The sequence below is a fragment of the Sarcophilus harrisii genome, chromosome 2 (genome assembly GCF_902635505.1).
Source record: "Sarcophilus harrisii chromosome 2, mSarHar1.11, whole genome shotgun sequence".
Taxonomy (NCBI): Eukaryota; Metazoa; Chordata; class Mammalia; order Dasyuromorphia; family Dasyuridae; genus Sarcophilus; species Sarcophilus harrisii.
In genome coordinates this window covers 125,529,138-125,554,077 of record NC_045427.1, presented here as the reverse complement: position 1 = coordinate 125,554,077, position 24,940 = coordinate 125,529,138, and the positions used below count along the sequence as shown (strand labels likewise).

General features: G+C 37.8%; 1 protein-coding gene across 2 annotated transcripts in view; it reads right to left on the bottom strand.

The window, feature by feature from the left end:
* The window catches only part of TACC1 (transforming acidic coiled-coil containing protein 1), a 157,575-nt gene that overhangs the window by 122,047 nt on the left and 10,588 nt on the right, over positions 1 to 24,940 (bottom strand). The window contains exon 1 of one of the 2 annotated variants that reach the window (XM_031950724.1): positions 20,583 to 20,728. The exons of the other annotated variant lie outside the window; for it this stretch is intronic. Coding sequence (XP_031806584.1) covers positions 20,583 to 20,653 — 71 coding nt within the window. The 5' untranslated portion in view covers positions 20,654 to 20,728. Of the gene's footprint in view, positions 1 to 20,582; positions 20,729 to 24,940 lie in introns of those variants that run through there. 2 annotated transcript variants of the gene reach the window in all.

The following is a 24,940-nucleotide window of genomic DNA, read 5'->3' as shown; positions in this document are numbered from 1 at the left end:
AAAAAAAAAAAAAAAACCTAATTTCTTTGGTTACTGGTCTTTCCAAGTTGACCTAGTCATCATAATCATCATCACCATTATCATTATCATCAACGCTGAAATTCATATAGTACTTTTGGATAGGGATAATCAATTAATCAATATTTATTACATGCTTATTATGTGCTAGGAACTGTATTAAGCATCAGGATTACAAAAAGAGGCAAAAGACAGCTCCTCAAGGAGCTCACAGTCAAAATGGAGGATACAACAAGGAAACAAGCATGTACAAATAAACTACATATAGGATAAATTGGTAATAAATAGAAGAGGGAAGGCAATAGAATTAAGAGACATTTGGAAAGTTTTCTTGTAGAGGATGGAATTTTGGTTGGGACTTAAGAAAGCCAGGGAAGGCAGTTGACAGAGAAGAGGAAGAGCACATTCTAGCCATGGGAGCCAGCTAGAGAAAATGACCAAAGCTGAGAGAGGGAGTGTCTTATTTATAGAACAGCAAGGAAAAGACTGTCACTGGATCAAAGAGAACAGGTTGAAGAGTAAAGTTTAAGGAGACTGGAAAGAATTTTGAACACCAAACAGTATTTTGTATTTAATTCTGGAGACAATAGGGAGTGGCCAGAGTTTAATGAGTGGGGTGACAAAGGAAGGGAATGACATAACATGGTCCTGGGCTTTGGGGAAATCACTTTGATGGCTGAATGGATGATGGATTGAAGAGATACTGGAGGTAGTCAGGCTACTGCAATAGTCCAGACCAGCACCAGAGGGGAACATTGTCAGAGGAGAGACCCATATTCAAGAGATGTTGCATAGGTGAACTTGACAGGCCCCGGAAAAAGATTGACTATAGGGGGAGAGCGATAGTAAGGATTAGGGTATGAACCTAGGTTTTAAGTCTGAGGGACTGGGAGGATGTAAAAGGGAGGTGCCTTTTACAATAATTGGGAAGGGGATGGTGGGTCTAGGGAGAAAGATAATGAATTCAGTTTTAGACATATTTGGATATACTGCTGTCTACTGGACATCTGCTTCAAGATAACTATTAGTATCAAGCTGGAAAATCAAGATTGGAGTTTAACAGAGAGACTAAAGCAAAATAGTAGATTTGGTATGGAGAGGGTAATCAAATTCATGGGAGTTGATAAAATCATCCAATGAAGTAGCAAGATAGGGTCTAGAGCTGTGGTTTCATATGCACAGGGAATTCCTGAATGAGAAAATGTCTTTTTCCAACATGAATCCATACTTTCTCTGCAGTTTACAGTAGAAAGCATCAGTTATTAAAGCATCTTCAAGAGACCCTAGGAATTTGGAGATACTTTCCGGAGTCTGTGAGATCAAAATTATCAAATAATATCACTTGTAATAAAACATTTAATTTCAAATATGCTAAATATTAACATATGGAACCACATAAATCCAAAACTCTTTGAGTCTTTTCTTTTTCAAAAGTACAAGGGGCAGCAGTAGATAGATAAAGCATCAGTCCTTCAGTCAGAAAGACCTGAGTTCAAATGTGGTCTTAGTCACTTACTAGCCTGGGCAAGTCATTTAACCCTAATTGCCTCTCCCCTCCAAAAAAAGGAAATTCAGTGGGGTCCTAAAACCAAAAAGTTTGAGAATAGCTGAGAAAAGTTAGAAAGTTGCTTAGAACACTGAGGAATTAAGTGATAGCCAGTTTTATATTGAGGCTAAACTGGAACTCAGTGCTTTTCTGTACAAAGTGCTTTTCTGAAAAGCAATTCTTGTGAGTTTTTATGTTACAGATATTATCTCCATTTTCTTGTTGGAAGAAGAGGGGATATCTAAAACCATTGCTTTCCTGCCCACAGTCAAACAACAGGTGCAAGAAAAAATCTGAGTCCAACATTTATTTTACTATCTTTCATCCATCAGCTTCTCTGACTTCAGCTAGATTTATTAATGTATAACAGGTGTCTAGGTTAACTAAATCAGAGAAGCTTATTTGAATTGAATTAATAAACCAAAAGACATGAACAATGTGGAATTTCAGTATGTGTGTGTGTGTGTGTGTGTGTGTGTGTGTGTAATCTTTATCTCTTTTTACATTTCTAATTTTGTGTTTTGCTTTTTTCTTTTTATGATAATTTTTCTCAGTATCCCATCAATTTTATGAACATTTTTTTCAAAACACTTTTAGTTTATTCTCCTTTTTTAGTCTCATTGCTTTCCATCCAATTTCCATTTTATCCCACTTTGATGTTTATTTCCTTTCCTCTACTTTGCTTTGATTTATTTTATGTTCTTGCTGGAGTTTTTAGTTACAGGCATAATTCACTGTATTTACTTTCTTATTTGTAAAATGTAGAAATTGAGTATTATAAATTTTCCTCTAAGAATAGTTTTGCTCATACATTTTCTGAAGTACTGTTTATGTTTTCATCCTTATTTAAACAATGTTATTATTTTCTAAAATTTTCCAGTTCACCAAAGTTACATAGAAAACTATTTTTTAATTTGTCCTTTTGTTGTTCATAGTGTCTGACTTTTTATGACCCCATTTGGAATTTTCTTGGGGGAGATACTATTTCCATCTCTGGCTCATTTTACAGACGAGGAATCTGGGGCTAATAGGGTTAAGTGACTTGTCCAGCATCACATAGCTAGTAAGTATATGAGGCCACATTTGGACTCAGGTCTTCCTGACTTCAGGCCTAGTGCTTTATCCACTACTCTCTATCCACTACCATCACTGCTCTTATTTTGAAAAAAAAAAAATGTGGATTAAATCTATGAAATACAAGCTTAAATATATTAAATTAAATTAATATATTAAATACTCAGTAATTCTTTGGTTTGATTTTTACTTTTATCATGGTCCCAAACTGTAATATGTATACTATCTATTTTTTTAATTACTAAGATTTTCCCTCCACTCAGTTCTTTTTCTAAAACCTCACTGTAGCATAGAGGAGGCAGTGGAGTACAGTACTATGTTTCCATAGTACAATGGATTTAGAGTTAAAGGTTGCAGGTTTAAATGTCAGTTCTGCCACTGAGTATCTGTGTGACCCTGAGCACTCCTGTAACCTCTGGTTTTCAATTTTCTCATTGAAAATAAAAGATTATATTTGATGATCTAAGGTCCCCTTATACCTATGATTCTAGAATGTGGCCCTGGCTTCTCAAAGGCTACAGCAGTAGAAACATGCTCTTGATGGTTCTCTAAAGCTGGAAGTGCTTTGATTAGAGATTTAGCAATGGATAGAGTTATCTTTTTTCTTTTTCTTTTTCCCAGTTACATATAAAAAACTTTTTTGTTATAAATTCATTATTTCTACATATTTCCTTATGAATTGTGCTGGGAGAAAAAAATCAGAATAAAAGGGAAAAACCACGAGAGGGGAAAAAAAAACAGAAGAAAAAGGAAAAAAAAGTAAACATAGCATGTGCTGATTTACATTCAGTTTCCACAGTAAGCTCTCTGGATGTGAATGGTGTTTTCCATCCAGAGTTTATTGGGATTAGCTTGGATCACCAAATCACTGAGAAGAAGCAAGTCTGTCATAGTTGATCACTGAACAAACTTCATATTGCTATGTACAGTGTTTTCCTGGTTCCATTTGTTTCATTCATCATCAATTCATGTAATTTTTTTTTCTTTTTTCCTTTTTTTTTTTTTGCTGAGGCAGTTGGGGTTAAATGACTTGCCCAAGGTCACACAGCTAGGAAGAGTTAAGTGCCTGAGGTCACATTTGAACTCAGGTCCCCCTGATGTCAGGGTTGGTACTCTATCCACTGTGCCACCTAGCTACCCCAGTTCATGTAAATTTTTACAGGCTTTTCTAAAATCAGCCTATTCATCATTTTTTATAGATCAATAATATTCCATTACTCTCATATGCAATAGCTTATTCATCCATTCATTAATTGATGAGTATCTACTCATTTTCTAATTCTTTGCTACTACAAAATGAACTGCTACATTTTTGGACCTGCGAGTCTTTTCCCCTCTTTTATAATTTTTTGGGGATACAGATCCAGTAATGGCACTGCTAGGTCAAAGGGTATGTATGCACAATTTGATAACTCTTGGGGTATAGTTCCAAATCATTCTCTAGAATGGTTGGGTCATTTCACAACTCCACCAACAATGCATCAGTGTCCCAGTTTTCCCACATCCCCTCCAACATTTATGATTATTTTTTCCTATCATTTTAGCCAATCTGACAGGCATGAGGTGGCACCTAAAAGTTGTTTTAATTTGCATTTCTCTAATCAATAATAGATTGTTTTCTAAGGAACTTCAGTAGTATCTCACAGAATCTGAGCAGTAGAAGAGGTCTCAATAGAGCCCTTTCAGGTTTGTAAGATATTCTCCTCATAACATAACTCTGGGGAAGGAGAACAAATATTATTAATACATTTTGGATAAGAGAAAGCTGAGGGTTAGGTGGGTTAAGAGACTTGACCAAAGTCATCCAGCTAGTAAGTTAAGTAGTCAGTATTTAAAATCTGGCTCTGCTGATTTTTATTTGTACTTACTCTTCTGATTCTAAGTATATTATTATTATTATTACAGGTACATTTTTTAAAAGTTTAATTTAATTTATTTCTATGGACAAAAATTTTCCCCCTTTCTTCTCTCCCCTTCCATTAAAAAAAGAACAAAACAAAATAACATTCTTGTAACAAATATGCATAGTCAAGCAAAACAAAACAAATTCCTGAATTGGCAATGCCCAGCTATTTCTCCATGCTTAAACATAGTCAGAAGCTTGGCTACTGACAAGGTGATGAATTTGGGATTTCGGGTGGGGTAATAATAAAGAAACTTCTTCAACAGTCTATCAAATTGCCAGGTCTATAAATGTGGAAGTATGCAAAACAAGAAATTCTAAATCTTTTAAAGCATTAGTATAAGAGCCCTATATAGGACCAATTTGTAAAGAATCTGTGTATACCCTACATATAAAAACTAAAGATTAACTAATTTTTTTCAGAATAGTTCTTTCCATAAAATAGCTTTTTTTAAATCTTATTAACCATATTGTTCAGGTTTCTGGTTTATTATTTCGGTTCAAATGTTAATTTGTAATTTATTCAATACCTGCCAAGCACTTAATTCTGATTAAGGCACCTCTTATTCTGATAATGGAGTATTTTAAGTCCTTTCTGAACAATTAGAGATTTGTCTATTTCATATTTGTCACTTTTTCCTTTATTTCTTTGTTGCTATGCTGTTTGCGGAGATAGATTCAGAGTAGGTACTGCTACTCTGCGCTCTCTCTTGCTCTGTCTCTGTCTCTCTGTCTCTCTGTTTCTCTCTCTTTCTCTGTTTCTCTCTCTCTCTCTTTTCTCACACACACACACACACACACACACACACACACACACATACACACACAGCTTGGAGTCAATAAAGCACCACAGGTAATTTGTTGGGTGATAGCAACTGAATCTAGCCTTCTCATCCAATTGTATACTAAAATCCAATGAATAAAAGTATGCTCTCCCAAGGTTAGTCTTGGCTCCCACACTGCCGCAGCAGGATCACAGTGGTTATCCTTAAGCACTTAACAGGATTGATGAACTCATAATTCCAGTATCCCACAGTCTGGGGGACCCGAGAGGTCATTTAGTACAACCCCTCCCTGAATAAGAATCAGTTCGATAATAAACTTGACAAATGGTCATTTGATTTTTGTTTAAAGACGTCCTGGTAAAGGAGTATCTACTGCCTTTGGGGCAGTTAGGTAGCACCATGGATAGAGGCCTGAGTCTGAAGTCAGGAAGACTCATTTTTATAATTTCAAATCTGGTCTCAGATACTTACTAGCTGTGTGAACCTGGGCAAGTCTCTCAACCTTTGTCTGTCTCAGTTTCTTCAACAGAAAATGAGAATAATAATAGGATCTAACTTGAAGAGTTTTTATAAAGATCAAGTCAGGTAATAATTGTAATTGGCACAATGTCTGGCACAATGTCTGGCACATGATAGGTGCTATTTCATGTAAACTATTATTTAATAGTTTAGAATTTTTTTTCTAAAGTAAGTTTAACTTTACTGATATGCCATTTCTCTTACCCATATTAGTTCTGACTTCTGGAACACAGCAGTAAAAATCTAATTCTTCTTTCATATAATATTTTTCAAGCACTTGAAGACAAATATTACATATCTCCAAAATCTACTCTTCTCTGTTCTCTGAATGATTTCCTTTAAGAGATTCTGGTATGGTCCAAGTTCCAGGCTTTTTATGTTTCTTCAGTCACCTTCTTCTAGATGTCTTCTAATTATCAAGCTCTCCAGTCATTCTATTTTAGGAAGGTGGTTCCCAGAAATGAATACTACACCCAAGATGTGGTAAAACCAGGGCAATACATCAGCTCTCCCATTCATCATAGACTAAAAACACATCAGCTTTGGGAAGCTCTTATTCATATAAGGTCCATGAAGGCAGAGGCTGGGAGGGATGGGGTGGTGATGGGGGGAGGGGCAAAGCCTGAAGTGAGGAAGCTGTTCAGTCATTTTTCAGTCATGTCCAATCCTGTGTAACCCCCATTTGGGGTTTTCTTGGAAAAGATATTGGAATAGTTTGTCATTTCCTTCTCCAGCTCATTTTACAGATGAAGGAACTGAGGCAAACAAAATTAAGTTACTTCACATAGCTAGCAAGTATATTAGGCCAGATTTGAACTCAGGAAGATGAATCTTCTTGAATCCATACCCAGCACTTTGTATACTATGATGCCACCTAAAAGACTTGAAGTCAAATCTGGTCCTAGAACTTACTGGTTATGTGACCTTAGTCACTTAACCTCATTCTGCCTCAATTTCTCAAATGTAAAATAGAGATAACAATAGCACCCCCTCCCAAGCTTGTTGAGAATCAAATGAGATAATGTCTGTGAAGCATTTAGCGTAGTGCATGGCACACAGAAGTACTTAATAAATGCTTATTTCCATCTATCCTTCCATATCACCCTATTAACTCATCTTAAGCATGACTTTTTTTAATCATCATTTTCCAGAAGAAATGCTATAAAGTCACACCTCCTCAGCTCTGTACCTCTGAAGTTTATTTCTTGAACCCATGTGTAATAATTTACATTTATCCAAATTAATTGTATTAGATTTGGCTCAGGAGTCTAGCTTGTCAACATCTTTTAGAATATCATGTTTTTCATTCAATATATTAGTTATTTAATTATCTAGCTTTCTTCTCTTGCCACTAACTGAAGCACAATTTTGATGTAGTCATAGAAACATAATTTTATAATTGTTAGAAGAGCAAACCAGAAAAGCAGGAATAAGCCAAACCAAAAACAATAGAAGAGGAGTTCTCTATTTACTCAGTGTTTTAAACCCTCAATAAACTAGGCATTTAACATATGATAACCTTACACGAACATAATGGACTTGTTTTCTCCAATATTTACATTCTTAGATCCATCTTATCAGCAGGAAAAGGTCATAAAATTTATTTTCTCCTAGAGAACTTTGTCTAAAAAAAAAAATCCACAGAGTCCCACTGGCTAAGAGATTACATTGAGTAGACTAGCTCTGAAAGAGATGTGAAATGTCAGTCTCATTTTGGGGGTTGTGGGAAAAGTGACTTTTATATGAAAAGAACGCTTTAGAGATTACAAAAAAGGGGGGGGGCTGTAAACTGAGGGGGCCAGGAGTACTGGAACCAAAATGGGATTGTATTAAGAAGCCTGGACAATCAAAGGCCATGGGGACAAAGCTCAGCAAGGGGATATCTGAGTGCTGGAATTGAGACAATTTCAAGTATTGAGAAGCCCACAGTACCAGGAAATCTGGCAAAGGGCATTAACTAATTGGAGAATGACAGGTGGGTGTTGATCCTGGTCAGCTCAAAGTGGGGTTAGGGAAGCAGAACTGAACAGAGAATGGGACTTTACAAGGGTTTCTGCAATGCTAACAAGAAACACCTGGCTATAATGAAAGGCATTGTGAAAGAGTCAGGAACAAATGGGTTCAATACCCTGGTCCCCACGTCCCCTAGCTCTATGACAATGGGCAAGTCATTTTGTTTCTGAAACTCTATTTCCTCAACTTTACAATGGGGATAATGCTCCCTGTGTATCTATTTCATAGAATTATTGTGAAAGATGGAACCCCCTCCCCATTCTACCCACATACTACCCCACCATTCACATCTACAATGTCCCAAATGTCTCAGTGTTGTTTTCTGTTATTAAACAGTTTAAATTGCAGTAAAACTTTTGGGACAACAAATATCTATCACTGTGCAAATTTTAAAGCATTGTAATTATTTATATATTATATATGTATATAAGGGTGTGTATATATGGGCATGTATATATATATAGATATAGATATATGGATACATATGTATATATATTTTATAAATGGGTGTATATGTCCACATAAAGGTGTGTCTATATATATAGATAGATAGATGGGTATGTATGTGCATGTATATATAGATGGGTGATATATATAAACACACATATATATGGGTATATACAGATATATATGTAGGTATATATATATATAAATATAGAACTGTATATATACATATATGGGTATGTATATATGAGGATATGGGTATGTATATATGAATGTGTATGTGTATACATACATACATATATATGTGCATATATATATATATATATATATATTTATATATATAGCACACATACACACACACACATACACACACACACATACACACACACACACATATCCCTGAGAGGATCTTCCAAGAGAACCAAGCTTCTCAAGAACAGGGAGCATTCTCTTTTGTCTTTGTATTCTCAGCTCCTATAAGCATATCTGTTTTCTATAATTTTCTATTCCTAGAAGTCTTCCACATGTGAGAGATGTTTCTACTTGAGGAAACAATGGCTCATATCAGGATCTATTAGTGTTAGCATTTAATTTTGTCATTACTAAGCAGAAAAGAGTGCAAAGAAAAACAAAAAGAGGCCAGGTAACATCTATTTAGTAAACCAACTGAACACTTTGCTAATCAAGCTGCACTGATTAGTACTATTTCTTCTTGTAGCAACCTCAGTGATCACCTTGGGTGCCTATCAACTTCAGAAAATCCTTCTCAATCAATAAGCATTTATTAAATGCTCACTGTGCAATAGGCACTGAGCTAAGCACTAGGGATAGGAAGAAAGCAAAAGCTTTCATGTTCTCAAAGAGCTCATAGCCTAATGGAGAAGACAACATGAAAGCAGATATATAAACAAGCCCACATCCAGGATAAATTGGGAATAATCAATAGAGAGAAGACACTAGAATTAAGCAAAATCAGAAAAGGCTTCCTGAAGAAGATGAGATTTTAGTTGAGATTTGAATAATACTGGGAATTTTCCTTATTGTCTAGAACACCTTCTCCATCCTAAATATCCTTCTGAGTATCTAAGACCACAGATAATTAACTTTATTTATTTCAACAACTTTAAAATAAGTTTTTTTTATATCTAACCTAAATATAATTTGGTACCTCAAAAGATCAATGATTTCATGGGTCAAGCTCTCCTATTGACTCATAAAAATCTGGCCCCTGTTCAGTAAATGGTTTTATGATTTGCCATGTTCCCTTCCTTCTTCCATTCATCATTTGGTAGGTAATCTTTGTGAGATACTCATCTCTAAATTTAGAATAGTCTTGAGATGTTCATCCCTTGGCCTGTACTCAAAATCCTTCTAGCTCAGCAGAACCTATACTGTCAATTGTACTTTGAGCCCTCCAGAAACCTCGAGGGGTAAAAGTTACCCCTTGCCACAAGGAGGAACTAAGGTAGAACTTTAGTGGAAAAACTTAAATATTCCTATGTCTCTATCCCAGTCAACCAGTTCAAGTCACCATTCTAATGCAGGTTTTACTGGAAGTGGATTGATACTATTTCCCAATTCTTTCTTTAGCATCTTTCACCTTTACTTAGCAAGCAGGATTTTCAGACACTTTAGATATGCCTCCCTTTTAGTTTAAACAACCCAATTCTTTTCACCCTTCCTCACATGCCTTATTTTCTATGCCTGTTCCAAAAATCTCTTCCCACATTCTCCACATGTCTCTTAATTGCACATCAACAAATTTCAATTCTGCACAACACCCAGAACAAGTGGGATCTTAAATACTTTTTAGTGATGATGAGAACACAGGTGGTGGGAGGAAGAGGGAAATTCACAAAGGAATTGATTTATTTCCTCCAAGCACAGTCTTTCCTTATGAGATTTATGAGATTTAGGTATTTCTTGAAGCCAAATTCTCAAGAGAGTGACTTCACATTGATTACTTTTTCTGAATAGACCACTCTTCCATCTGTCCATCCCACCCCCAATTTTTTTCACTATTGATTTTTTTATACTCAGTATAAATTTTATACACAGTAGATGCTTAATACAAGCTTCTTGATTGGTTGGCATCCACACCTTCCTTCCACCCCCATACCAATACCCATTACCTCTGGAAAGGTCACATCAAGCTTCTCCTCAAATCCCTCACTTAACCATAGCAGCATCCTTCCTTTTCTGCCTACCATATGTCCTATCTATGAATTATTCTTCCCTATTAGAATGTAAATACCTTTTGAACCTTTTTTTATCCTCAGCACTTAGCATGATACTTTTACATGGCCTAAGTGCCTAATAAATGCTTTTTATTAATTGTTATTTAATCGTTCCTTCACTGAAAATATGTGAAAAACACAAAGGTTTTTTTTCCCCCCTCGGACATTTGCCTTCCAAAGTCTTTCTCTCCAAAACTTATAACCACTGCTAATTGTGCTATTCATAACCAAGTACATCCTTATAAGGAGTCAGCATGATATATTGGAAAAGAATATTCTATTATAACCTTGGCTCTAACACTTATGGTGTCATCTTGGAGAAAATCATTTTAAGTCTCATTTTTCTTATCTGTCAAATGGAAACTTAAGATAGGGGAAGGGGAATAGCATCATGCCTTAGCACTTTACAAATATCATGTCATTTAATTCTCACCCTTTAAGATCAGTGCTAATATTATCTCCATTTTACATATGAAGAAACTGAGAGGTTAAGTAATTTGTCTAGGGTCACACAGCTAAATATCTGAGGCTGGATTTGAATTCAAGTCTTCCTGACTCAGGCCCAATCACTCTATTCAACCCACTACCTAGTTACTTGATACATACACATCCTCCTCTATTGAAGACCTTCTCTGATACTTCTTCACAATACAAAGGTATCTCTGGATTTTCAAAGTTTGTGCCTAGTGGGGCACAAACTCTGCCAGATTCTACCAAGCCAAAAAAGCTTCAAGTGTACTAGCAGTTGGACATTTTCACTACTAAAGGATCAACTTCATCTGCATTTGGAGAGACATCCTAAGTAGATTCCTATCTTCTGCTTTCTTCCTTATTTTTAGACTCAGTCCACAACATTCTCAGGAAGTTTTCCTTTAGTGAGATTTAATGCTGTTTACTACCTGGGTGACCTGGGGCAATCTCCCTAGCAGACAGTCAATCAATAAATATTGATTAAGACCATATCATGTACCAACCACTACTAATTCCTAGAGCTACAAGGAAAGGGCAAGGCAGCCCCAACTCACAAGGGGCTCACAAGCTAATGGACTCCTCAACATACAAACAACTATCTACAAACAAGCTATATATAAGAAAAAATTGGAAATACTCAACTGAGAGAAGGTAGTAGAACCAAGAGGGATCAGGAAAAGCTTCCTACAGAAGATTGAATTTCACCTGGGACTTGAAGGAAGCTCAGGAAGCCAGAAGGTAAAGATGAGGATGGAGAAGGTTACCTGAATAAAGGTTGTTCTTGGAGTCTGGAAATGGAAGCTCTTGCTCCAGGAACAATAAGGACACCAATATGACTAGATCACAGAATATATTGTAAGAAAAGGAGGGGATTAAGGTATAAGAGGCTAAAAAAGTTAAAGGAGTGTGTGTGTGTGTGTGTGTGTGTAAGATTATGAAAAACTTTGAACATCAGTCAAAGGATTTTATATTTGAGTCTGGAGGTGATCAGGAACCACTGGAGTTTATTGAGTAGAAGGGTGACATGATCAGATCCAAATTTTAAGATGATTTTGGAGGATGGAATGGAGTGGAAAAGTGGCAAGAAAGCCTTGTGGCAGGTAGACCAAGCATCAGGCTACTACTGTAGTCCAGGTATGAAGTGATGAGGGCCTGCACTAACATGTGGCAGTGTCAGAGAAGAGAAAGGGGGTATGTCTAAAGGTAAAATAGGTGGATCTTGATGATAGATTGGTAAAGAGGAATAAGAAAGAGTGGGGAGTTGAGGATGACATTCAGGCTACAAGCCTGGGTAACTAGGAGGACAGTTATAACCTCAACAGTAACAGGGAAGTTAGGAAGAAGGTTGGGTTTGAGGCAAAAATAATGAGTTCCATTTTGGACACATTGAGTGGGACATTCAGCTCAACATATACACTAAGCAGTTAGGGATGGGAGACTGGAGGTCAGTAGAGAGGTTAAGGCTTTGGTTTCCATTCTAGAAAATGAGAGGTCTCCTCCAGCTCCAAACTTGTGATCTTAAGTCTTCTTGGATAGCTTCTTGGCAATCGCCACTCTGTGTTACAGACATGCCTTTCCACACAAAGTTCAGTAGTTCTGGGAACATGTTTCTTGAAGAGAAAGAGTATTACTTTGGTAACCAATGGATCCAGACTTGGATCCTGGCTGATACTCTCTGTGTGAGACTGGATCAGTAAGTTTCCTTTTCTGGCCTCTATAGTTTTATCTATAAATTAAGGATAAGGGGCTAGATAGCTGCTAGGTCTTGAGTCTTAAGACTCCAAGAAGATTTGAGTTCGAATCCGGCGTCAGATCTCTTGTGATCCTGGGAAAATCATTTTACCACTATTTACCTTAGTTTTCTCAACTATGAAATGGGAATAATAATACTACAAACCTTCCAGGATTATTGTGAGGGCAAAATGACATAAATGCAAAGTGCTTAGCATAGTGTCTCAAACACAGTCAGAATGCTTTCTCTTTCCCTCTATCTCTTCCAGTTTAAAAATTCTAAGACTCTAAAGCATGGCTCATTATATACAATACATTGAGTGAAATGTCACGGTGTTGCACTGAACTCCACAGAGATAATAATATTTGGCCAACATGACAGCCAATTGTAAAACCTTCACAAAAGAGTTTGGTTATAAGGTATTAACAAATGTTGGCCTGGGCAGCTTCAAACTATGCCTGTATAATTAAAGTGTCCTTGTCATAATATAGCTTTTGTTTAAAAAATATTTCTTGAATAAAAACAGAAAGAAAAAGAATGAAAATAAATGCCATTATAATGGCCAGGTTTAGCCATAGGTAAGAGCTGAAAAACATATACATACATACATGTGTATCCCTATATATGTGTGTGTGTGTGTGTATGTGCATGTATATATGCACATGTAGATATATGTATATGTGTATATATAATATCACATACATATAAAGATATAGATAAATTCATATATAAACACATACATATATTTACTTTCCCTCTTTGCAGAGGTGGGGGAATAGGCCTATGGAATATTATCTACACTGTCAGACACAGTTATTGGCTGGTTTTTTTGAACTACTTTTTCCTTCTTTCTTTTTAATCTTTAGGGCAGAGTATGTATCCCTGAGTAAAGGGGGAGGAGTCTGATATAAAACCAAGATATCAATAAAAATATGAGAAAATCTGTTGAATGAAATCTATTCTAGTAGAACAGAAACCACTTGAGGGCAGACACTATTTGTTTGCAGCCCTAGTACCCAGCACGGTGCTTGACACATAGGAGACAATAAATGGTTAAACTGAATTGAATGAATAAATGATGAGCTAATGAACTAGATGAAAAGAAAATATCTTTCTATATTCTACCATGATGGACCTTGATGAGTTACCAATTCTGTAATTCTTTATGTTTGGAGTTGGGAGAGTGGATTAATTTTTAAAAAAATATTTTAAACACTCAGTAATTTCCTATTTGACTATATCTATAGTGACATCTTTTACAAATGAACTTTGGGGAGAGAAAAGTTTTATCTTCTCCTTATTTTTGATATTTGAATAAGCAACATTTTAAAATAAAGATTCTAAATATGCAGGAGCGTCAATAACTTCAACAGCTGCAGGGACTTTGAGTATTATCAACTTGGAAGTCTCAAGAGTGACTTAAAAAAACATTTCACAAAGAAACAATAGATTCTATAGTTCCTTTAGTCTGAGAAGGGGCATTTCCTGGAGATCAGTGTTATCCAGTCTCTCCATGTGTCTCAACAGGATATCAGCAACCTCCTCTGAGAATAGATTAAATCCTTCCACTTTCAGAAATATTTGAAGGCTTGGCCTGCCATATATAGCTAAAAAGGAAAGTATTAAGTAAACCACAAGCCCTCTTTTGTATTTGAATTTGCCTTTTAAACCTCTTTTAATTAACATTGTAGCTTTTAAAGTTATCTTTTTCATACCATATGTCAGGAAGTCATGCATTGAGTAGGAGACTAGAATACTTTCAAGATTTTAAAAATCTTAAAAACTGGTATTTAAGATATGATTTTAAGATGTTTTAAGATCCTCTATAATTCTAAGATTCGTCTCTCAAATTTTTTAGAAGTGAATCTCCATCTCTCATCTGTGTCTTTTTACATTTTAATGTTTTCCTTTCCCCCATTTCTAAGAATCTCTAGCTTCCTTTATAATTCAAATCTAGCACTCCTACCTTCTATGTGACATGTTTTCTGACCCTTCCAGTTTCCAGTGCCAGGGATGTGCTACGGCCAGCTCCAAGAGGAGCCAATTGTTAAATTTTCATTGAGATGTTTTCATGGAAATCTTTAAGATATTGTTTTAGCATTTTAAAAAGAAACTCCTATATGGCAGGCATTGTGCTAAGTGCTTTGTATCTCATATGATCCTCACAACCACCCTGTGATTAAAGGTGCTGTTGTTATCCCCACTTTACAGCGGTTGATACTGAAGTAAACAGAAATTAAGTGATTTGTTCAAAGTCACATAGCTAGTAAGTATTAAAGATTTATTTGAACTCAGAACTCAGGACTCCTGACTCCAGGTCTCATACTCTTTTTCTGTTGAAAATAAATTAGCATAGACGTTGTAAATCCTTTTTATACAGTACACCAAGGCAGAAAGTGCTTTTGTATTATGCAATCTCTTTCTTCATCTTCACCAATAGTTTAGTGTTGGAGGAAGTGAGGTTATAAAAAAAGCAGCTGGGAGTTTATAGTTATTTAATACTTGTAGTTGGGGTCAAACTGTGAAGAGAAGCAACAGGCTACCCATAGCAACAGGCTATATTCAATACAGTCATGTAGAGAAATGTAGTAGGAATAATCCAAAAGAAGTGCCAAACATAGGAGCCTTGCCTGCTAGGGCAACTGCCTTATGAAGGCACTTTCCAATAGTGATCAGCAGGCAGCCTCATGGCCAATTTGGGTAGGCTCTATGACTTTTTTTTGTTTTGTTTTGTGCTTCCAAAGTCTGCTCCAATTCATATTGAAACTGGTCTTGAGCATCATATCCTCTGCAGACCTCATGAATGCTATAATGGTGATGACCCTCTCTCAGACTCTGCTGTAACTGGGGCCTGAGCCAAGGTACCAACTTCCTCAAGCAGCCATATTAAAGAACCAATGGAACTCTTCAAGCAGAGTCTTGTGGCCACATGCTGGGGAATGTTATAAAATGAATTCATATAGGAAAGAGAGTTGATCTTTCAGGTGCCTTTCATTTCTTTTTCTTGGGTTTTGGCAATCACGTCTATACTTTTGAATCTCCTCTCAAACCTAGTTTTGGCACACATCATCCCCTTTTATTTGGACTAGATAGTAAAAAAACTTTACACTTGAACTCCATGTTCAATTTCTTTCTTCAACCCATTTTCTTAAGAGCTGCCAGAAGAGTCTTCCAAAAGCACAGATCTGTTCACATCACTCTATCACTCAAAAAGTTTCTTTGACTTCCTATTGTCTGAGATAAACTATTAACATGTAGTCTGGCATTCCAGGCCTTCCAACACCTCTCATCCTAGCCTTATTTCATATTACCCCTTTTCATGTACCCTACAGTCAAGCTCATTTTGCTTATCAAGTCAACTGAAGTTACTTGAACCATTAATAACCCCAAACTCAATATCCCATCTCCTGCTTTCCTATATTCACATAAGTCTTCTTTTGTATGTGATATATAGTTCTTCAACTTTGTGGTTCAGAATTTTTATCTTCCTTCAAAGGTTATGCTCAGATATAAATATCTTCCTTCCCCATCCCTGGTTCTTGTTACTTCTCTGTTTCTCTCTGTCTGTGTATGTGTGTTTATGTGCCTGTGTATGTGTATGTTTCTCTCTTCTCTCTCTCTCTTTCTCCCTTCCCCCTTTCTTTCTCTCTTTCCTCTTCTTTCTCTTCATATATTCCTAGAGCATTTCAATCAAAAAAGACTTAATAAGCCCCTACTATATGCCAGGCACTGTCCTAGGTGCTGCAGACCCAAAGATAAAGTCTCTGTCCTCAAGGACATTAAATTCTGCTAGATGAAACAAGATGTATATTTTCAAATAGATACAAAATGTGCACAAAGTAAAATTAAGGTAATTTTAGAGTCAGGAAAAAGTTTCTCAAGAGACTAGAGATATGAAGAGGCACAGTGAGAGTGCATTTCAGATATGGAGGAGGACAGTCTACTAAGACACAGAAATGGAACATGAGAAAGATAATAAATGGGGCAATTTGGCTAGAAAATGGAGTCATAGAAGGGGAGGAATATGTCTGAAAAGGCAGTATGTAGCCATAGAGTAATTCTTCCCTTGCACTATATTTATCTGTGTACATCCCACACGCCCTAGCAGTGTCTTCCTTCTGAAACTTTTCCCAAATTATCTTGTATATTAACTAGTTTGTATATAGCTGTTAACATGTTATTTTTTTCTATTAGACTGTGGAGTCTTTGAGGGCAGGCACTGACTTTGGCTTTCTTTGTAATTCTAGCACTTAGCATAATACCTCTTAATAAACATAGTAGCCACTTAATAAATGTTTACTGATAGTTTAATATAAACTGCTGATGACAACTGGTGGTTTTCAGGTTGGTATCCCTATTGGCTAGTATAGTGCCCTGTATATAGCAGATACTTATAAATGTTTGTTAAGTTAAAGAGACCCACTTTGGGATTTTCTGTTCATCATTTCTGAGGCTAGATATGTGCTCTTTGGAGAAGGGGGTTTTCAGAACCATATGAGGGAGGACAATTTTCAATCTACTGTCACAAGATGCTGAAGAACAGATTTTGTAATTAATCACCAAATTCACCAAACTGAGAAACTCCAGCTGACAGCAGTGTGTCTATTTCTGGAGCACTGTAGTGAGAACATGATCTCACTGAATTAATTCAATAGGCTTCAAGATACACAATAAACCCTACCCTTATTTACAAAGAGCAAACAAGGCAGGCTATTTCCCCAAATGAATGTAGCATAATGTCAAAAGTGACACACCCAGAGACAATTTGTAAATAGCAATAGAGTTTTTAAGTCAAAGGATTCTGATGAACCTTAAAATCCTTCCCATCTCTAAATTTTAAGATGATGTATTTTTTTAAATTTCCAGAAATGAGTTTTGGTTTTGGGGTGTAATCAAAACTCATGAGAATTATCTGCCCACATCAATAGTATATGAATCTTAAGGAAACTTTCCTTAGAAAAGATAATTATAAGTTTTCCCACCACAATTTAGGCTGTCTAAATATGATAGTGCAATTTCTCTCCCTCTCTCAAAATATGTTGCATTGCAAAGTCATGAGTTGGGCATGAACCCATTACTTTAGGGCCCATAAAACTTTTCTCCTCAAAATGTTGGAAGAAGTCATTTGTGGAATCAAACTGAAGAATACTGAGGAAGCGTATGTTTCCAAAAACCCAAACTCTACCAAAAATCCCTCGATTCTAACTTATCCTAAAAATAAAAATCCTCCTTGTCAACCTTTTCCTTATGAGTCTTTCCAAGTCTCTCCTTCTTCCTCCCTTTCCCTCCTCTCCCTCCCTTCTTCCTTCTCTCCCTCCTTCCCTCCTCCTCCTCCTTCTTCTCTCTCTCTCTGTCTCTCTCTCTCTCTCCCATTCTTTTCTCTCTTCTCTTCTTTCCCCTCCCTCTTCCCCAATGAGGAGGAATTTTCAGACCAGTTTACTAAATAAGCTGACATTTATGTAATGTCTCAAGGTTTGCTTAGTACTTTACTTCACTTAATCCTTGCAACAACTCTAGAGGTAGACATATGGGAATTATTATGTCTCTTTTACATATGAGGACTCTGAAGGTCAGAAAGAATGGCAGAGTGAAGGAGGCTGCATACAGGCCTTTGCTGACTCCAAAATCACTGGACTTTTCTCTCTACCACATGGCCTCATTTATGCAAAGTCATTTGAATTTTAGCTCTCGGGGTTACTGAAATCATTGCCAAATTAGAACATGAACGGCTAATAAGTCTTCCAACATCATGTTCCCTCTCAAAATGGAACTGCTACAAAACAGCACTCATCTCCTAAGAGAATTCAACTAATCATTAGAAGTTCTTCTAGACTTTCTGATTTAATAGCACCAATTCAGCAAGCCAAGCAAAGGCCTAGTCATCCTTAAGACCACATTATCAGAACTCCGGGCATCTGGAGGGCACAAGGCCCAGAGTCACAATTTGGGGCAGTTAGGTGGCACAATAATTAGAGTACTCTGCCAGGAGTCAGTAGGATTCATCTTCCTAAATTCAAATCCTGCCTCAGACATTTATTAGCTATATGATCCTGGGCAAATCACTGGTCCCTGTATGACTCAGCTTCCTCACCTGTAAAATAATCTGGAGAAGGAAATGATAAACCCACTCCAATGTTTTTGTCAAGAAAACCCCCAAAACTCCAAACATAACTGAACAAAACAGAATTTCAGGTCTTATCAAAAATGAATCTTGTTTAATCTTTAACCAATCCACTCCATCACATCCACAACAAATAAGGCCCCATCCACCTACATAGTGATGGAGAACTCAACCACTCCTTGATCTCTTTGGGAAAGCACATCATATTTTCTGATGCTTTGTTAGGAAAACCTTCTTTCCTATATTGCCTTTCTAGTCAAGGTCATTATGTTGAGGACTTGTGTGGAAACTACCTCCAGCAACTCAGAAATTCCTGAAACCCATTCCAATAATCCATCCTTTAAATTACACAGCCACTATTTTCTAGTCACTTCGTCTAAATCCTTCTGTATAAAATAACAATGGCTCATATTTACATATTGCTTTTCTTTACATGCAAGTTGTTCCAAAAGTTTTAGTGCAGTTTTACTGCAGTACACTGCACTAAGACTTTTGGAATCTTTGGAATAACTGGGATATGAGAAATTGATCCTCACACCCACCCTATGAGGTAGATGAAGAAGATATTGCTGTTCTTCAGTAGCATCCAACTATTTGTGATCCCATTTGAGATTTTCTTGGCAAAGATACTGGAGTGTGTTTACCATTTCCTTTTCTAGCTCACTTTACAAATGAGGAAACTGAGACAAACAGGGTTAAATGACTTGCCCAGCCTCAAGCAACTAGTCATTGTCTAAGCCTACATTTGAAGTCAGGAAGATGAGTCTTCCTAACTCCAGGTGTGGTTCTCTATTCACTGTGCCACCTAGCCTCTCCCCATTTTCTAGATGAAGAAACTGGATTCAAAAAAGTCAAGCCACTTGTTCAAAGAAAGCAACAACAAAGTCATTTCTCAAAACCATTTCCTGTACTTCCAAATCAAGGAAAATCATATTTTAACTCCTTTGGAAATATATGATTCTAGAAAACTGAAGGATGGGGGAGGGTTGGAAAAACAAAAATCAGTAACTATTTCCTCCCCTTTATACCTCCTCCAATTTGTATTAAAGTAATCTTATAAGCATATAGTAGGTTAATAAATATCTGTTGGCTTGGAGTGAATAATTTTATATCAATGTACCTTTTGCACAAGGCATAGAAGCATGCTGCAGTAGTTAAAAGAATTTGAAATTTGGAATCCAACTCTAGTTGCCTCTGTTTCCCCATCTGAGGTCTCCATGTTGGTCTTATAATGAAATGGGGTTATCAAAGATCATTTACAATCAGATCTGTGCCTTCTCTTTGAAAGTCAAGGTCAAGGTTTCTGCTGACCCTCGACCCCCTCACTCATACAACTACACCCACACACAATTATAACTCAGTTTGACCCGAGGATAATTCACATGTAGCTGGTCCACCAACACTAGCAGGACACCAGATCCCCACCAGCACAGACTTCGCAGATCTCTCCTCCAGCCCCAGAGTGAATCGGGAACTCTGCGGGCATTGGGAGCTGCTAAGTCCCCAGACTAGCCTGGAAGCACTGACCAGTGGACCGACTGACTGACGGACTCCCAGTGAGGGCGGGGCGGAGGCAGCTGCAGCTGCCCCAGCTGGGCACGTCCCGGCGCTGCCTGGCTCCTCGGGAACCAGCCCTGGCCACCTTCCTTCCCCTTGAGGCCCCAGAGTGAGGCGGACTCTCGCCACGATCCGGGAAACAGAAAGGGTATTCCGACTCACACAGGCTCCCTGGGTTTCTGGGGCTTCTCCCCAACCGCGTCTTTCGGATTCTGGGAAAAGGAGCCTCCCATCTTTTCTTAACTTAGCGCGGAGTTGGTTCCCGCTCGGCCCCTCGGCTTGCCCTGCAGCAGGCGGGACTGGAGGCAAGAGGGAGGAAGAGGGGGTGGAGCAGGGGGTGGGAAAGTGGGAGGGGGCAGCTGTTCCTCAGGGTCCTGAGCCCTGCCCCAACCCCAGTGAAAGGCTCCCGGGACCTTCCGACTGCCTCGCTCGAGGCAACTGCATTGTCCGGTGGGCGGGAGGTGGCCTGAACCGCTGCCAACTTGCCAGTTGCAGCGTTTAGCCGTCCGAAGACTAGATCACCCAAGACTGGGGTGACAATGCCCAGAGGAGGGAAGGCATCACCAATCCACTAAACAGAGTGGGAGATGTGACTGTTGGGGGGCGGTGTCACATAGATATAGAAAAGTATAGTTTTAAAGTGGGAGTTATTAGCCTGGGATCACTGAAAGACTTCAGAGAACTTGAATGGGCAAAAAAAATTTGCATTTTTATTTTCACTAAGCTCTAACTGAAATTTAGTATTTCCTTCAATTATTTTAAACCACTATTTTGAAGAGGAAAAAAAAAAAAAGAGGGAAAAAAAAGAAAAACTATTCTGAAAGAATAGAATCTATAGGCTTTACCAGATTGCGGTGGCTCGGAGTGGGGAAGAGAAAGCGTCATGATACTTTACTCTCCCCCAAAAGTTAAGAATCCCTGAATTAAAAGCTGGAATGGACTTTGAAAATTATCTAACTTGACTCCCTCATTTGACAAATAAAAAACTAAGGGCCACGTAACTAAAGTGACTTGATCACAGTTATACAGGCAGGAAATAGCAAGGGGAGAGAGTCGAACAAGAAGTCCCAGACTCGGCTACTCCAAGGATCGCAGCTGCGGTGCTTCACAGCTGATCCCCTCATCCAGAGAGAGTTCTCTCTCTGCAACTTTGCTCCTCAAACGTGACAGACGAGGAGGAGTGGAAAGCACAGCTGGAGAGGGAAGGGAGCGGGGGAACAGGGAAGGGAGCGGGGGAACAGGAAAGGGGGAAAATGGGGGAGGGAGGAAAGGTCCTTTCTGGGCTCTGTAGCAGGTCGATGATGCTTGCTCAAGTTCAGGAGCTCTTCTATTGAGTCTCTTTCAGCAACTTGTAGACTCAGAGAGTTGGAAGGTTAATGTGTGCAGCTGGTCCTAGGTAGGCTACCAGAGGCTAATCCTAAAGGGATGTGATACTGTGCAGAGTCACTGAATTTAAAGTTCAGAAGACTATGGACTCTCATTTAGATTTTGTTATTTGATTCCTTTTTAGTGTGGGGAAAGTCACTACACGGAGCTTCAGTTTACCCAGCTGTAAAATGAGAGAGTTGGACTTCCAGATCTCTTCTCCTTTTGCTTTGGCAGCCCTGCCTTTATCCTGGCTCCTGCTCACTGCCATTGCCTCTGAGTTGCCCACCATCATATTTCAGCATAATCATGCTGACTCCAGCTTGACTCAAGAACTCTGCTGTTGTTCAGCAACTGTAGATTGTCTGTTATTATGGACTGCTGTTTCTCACAGGCACCATTCAAAAAGCCTTCCCTTCCCCACTCAGCTGATAGCTAGGTGGCAAAATGGATAAAGTGCCTCACCTAAAGTCTGGAAGATTCATCTTCCTGAATTCAAATATGGCCTCAGACACTGATTGTGTAATCCTGGGCATGTCATATAACCCTGTTTATCTCAGTTTCTTCATTTGTAAAATGAGCTGAGAAAGAAATGGAAGCTATTTCAGTATCTTTGTTAAAAACAAACAAACAAACAAATTCAAATAGGGTCACAAAGAATTGGCCTCAACCACACAACAACATTTTGCATGTAATTCAGGTTGATAGCCTTTTAGAAAAAGGCTACTTGGCTCCTCACTTTGAAAATATGACTCCTTTCAGCTCCTTTTGCATAGTAATTATTCTCTCACACACAGCTAGAAAAGGGAGAGAGGTTGGATTAACTCATATCCATATCAGCACTGTGCCAGGCAATGAAGTCACTATGCTATAGTGGAAGAAATGCTGTATTGGAAAAATCAGATGACCCTGATTGGAATTCTGGATCTTATACTTACCTATAATGGCACAAGTCACTTTATCTCTTTAGGTCTTAGTTTCTCATTTGTAAAATGAATGGATTGAACTAGATTTCTGAGGTCCATTATGAACCTATGATCCTTCTAGTTCCAAATGCTATGATCCTATAATCTTTTAAAGAGATATCCTTGGACAGAAGCTAGTGCTCCCTTTTCTTCTCTGACATTCTACCATCCTGTTTCAGGCCTTTATCACTTTACACCTGGATTATTGCAATAGTCTGTTTGTGGGACTCCTGGCTATAAATCTTTCCTCACTCCAGTCCATCTTCCATCCAATTATCAAAGTGATCTTCCTAAAACTGACTATATCATCCCCTACTCAATAAACAGCAATGGCTCTCTGTCACCTTCAAGATGACATTTTAAAAAATCTTCTAATTGGTTTTAAAGACCTCTTATAACCTCTCCTATCTCCTCATTTTTTGCAGCCTTTTTACACCTTACTCCTTTCCACTACTCTGCAATCCAGTCACACTGGCCTTTTTGCTATCCCTTGAACAAGCCTTCTGACTCCTGCTTGTATTTTCACTGGTTCCTCTACTTCCACTTCCCAGTCATGGTTAGAATTCTACCCCTCCTCATTTTTACCTCCTAGCTTTCTTCAAATTCCAAATAAGATCTCACTTTTCCCCAAATCTCCTTTAATGATAATATCTTTTCTCTGCTAATTACTTTCAATTTATCCTGTATTTATCTTGCTTGTAGAGTTGTTTTCATATTATTTCCTCTGCAAGAGGCAGGTAGTGTTGAAATGGATAGAATGTCAAGCCTGGAATCAGGAAGACTCATCCTCTTGAGTTCAAATCTAGTCCCAGAGACTTACTAGCTGAGTGATCCTGGGTAAATAATTTCACCTTTTTGTCTCAGTTTCCACGTCTGTAAAAATGAGCTGGAGAAAGAAATGGGAAACCACTCCAGTATCTTTGCCAAGAAAATACCAAAGAAGTCCATGAAGAATTGGACATGACTGAAAAATGACCGGATAATGACCACCTCCATTAGACTGTAAGCTTGTTGAAAACATGGACTGTTTTTTGCCTTGTATTCCTAGTACCCAATACAATAGCTGGTACACTGTAGGTACTTAATAAATTTTTATTGACTGGTTGCTGAACTATTAGTCTGTTATAGTGGACTATAGTAGAAAGAATGTTAGACTCAAAGTCAGAACTCCTGGATTTAATTGAATACAAAATCATATTTCAAAAACTTTGTGATTTAATTGATGCTGCTTTAATCCGTAATCTTAAAGAAATCATATAAGTTTTCTGGGTCTTGATTTCTTGCACCCATCCCCTACAGAGACTGGCACATGTGCAGAACATTTCTGATGGAGTCTCTGCAGGTGAAGAGGCTGAAGTGTCTGCTTTCAAGAGAGTGATGATGGTATTAAATGGAAATACTTTTGAAACATTATAGAGTATGCAGAGACATTCTGCAACTAGTTTTGGCCTTTAAACCTCATTATTAAAAGATGCATTTTTGATTGCCTGCATAGCCAGAATTAGGAGGATCTTGAGTCAATCTCCACTAAGGCTACAAACTACATGAACTTCTGGGAATAGCCCTTAGTTCTTTTCTATTTTAGGTGAAAAGATTAGAGACTTTGGCATTGTAGCATTCAGGTTTTGCAGATAGCTCAGCATTTGATGCCTCTTGGAATAAAGAGGTGCTTTCAAAAATGACCTTTGAGACTCAGTCTAGTGGTTACTAAGATAAGGATTTCTCTGACAGTCATGCCACATTTGCATATAAACTTGGTAGGATCAATGCTATGTAAAGCCAAGTTAAGCCTGAGACCACTCTACTCCAGACCAAAAGCGAGATAAAGGAGAACAGCATGTACCTCTGAGATGCTGAGAAGTGTTTGTCCTTTTGTTCTTCCTATATCTTCAAAGCAAATATATTTTATAAGAACTGATAGATATTAAATGGAGTTCAGGCTTTAGTCACTATTCACTTAATGGGAAAAATACAGTTGGTCTGGGCTAAGGATGATAGGATTAGAGCAGAGACACTCCCAAATCTTCAAGGGCAGGTGCAGTTTGCTTGACTTTGGGAGAGTGAACCAAAATATACTTGCTACATATAAAATAAGGTTTCCAACAGAATGAACTCAAAGGCCTAACTCTAAATTTTGGGGTGCTAAAAATAACCGATAATTGTGCCTTCTCATTCCATCCCTTATACATT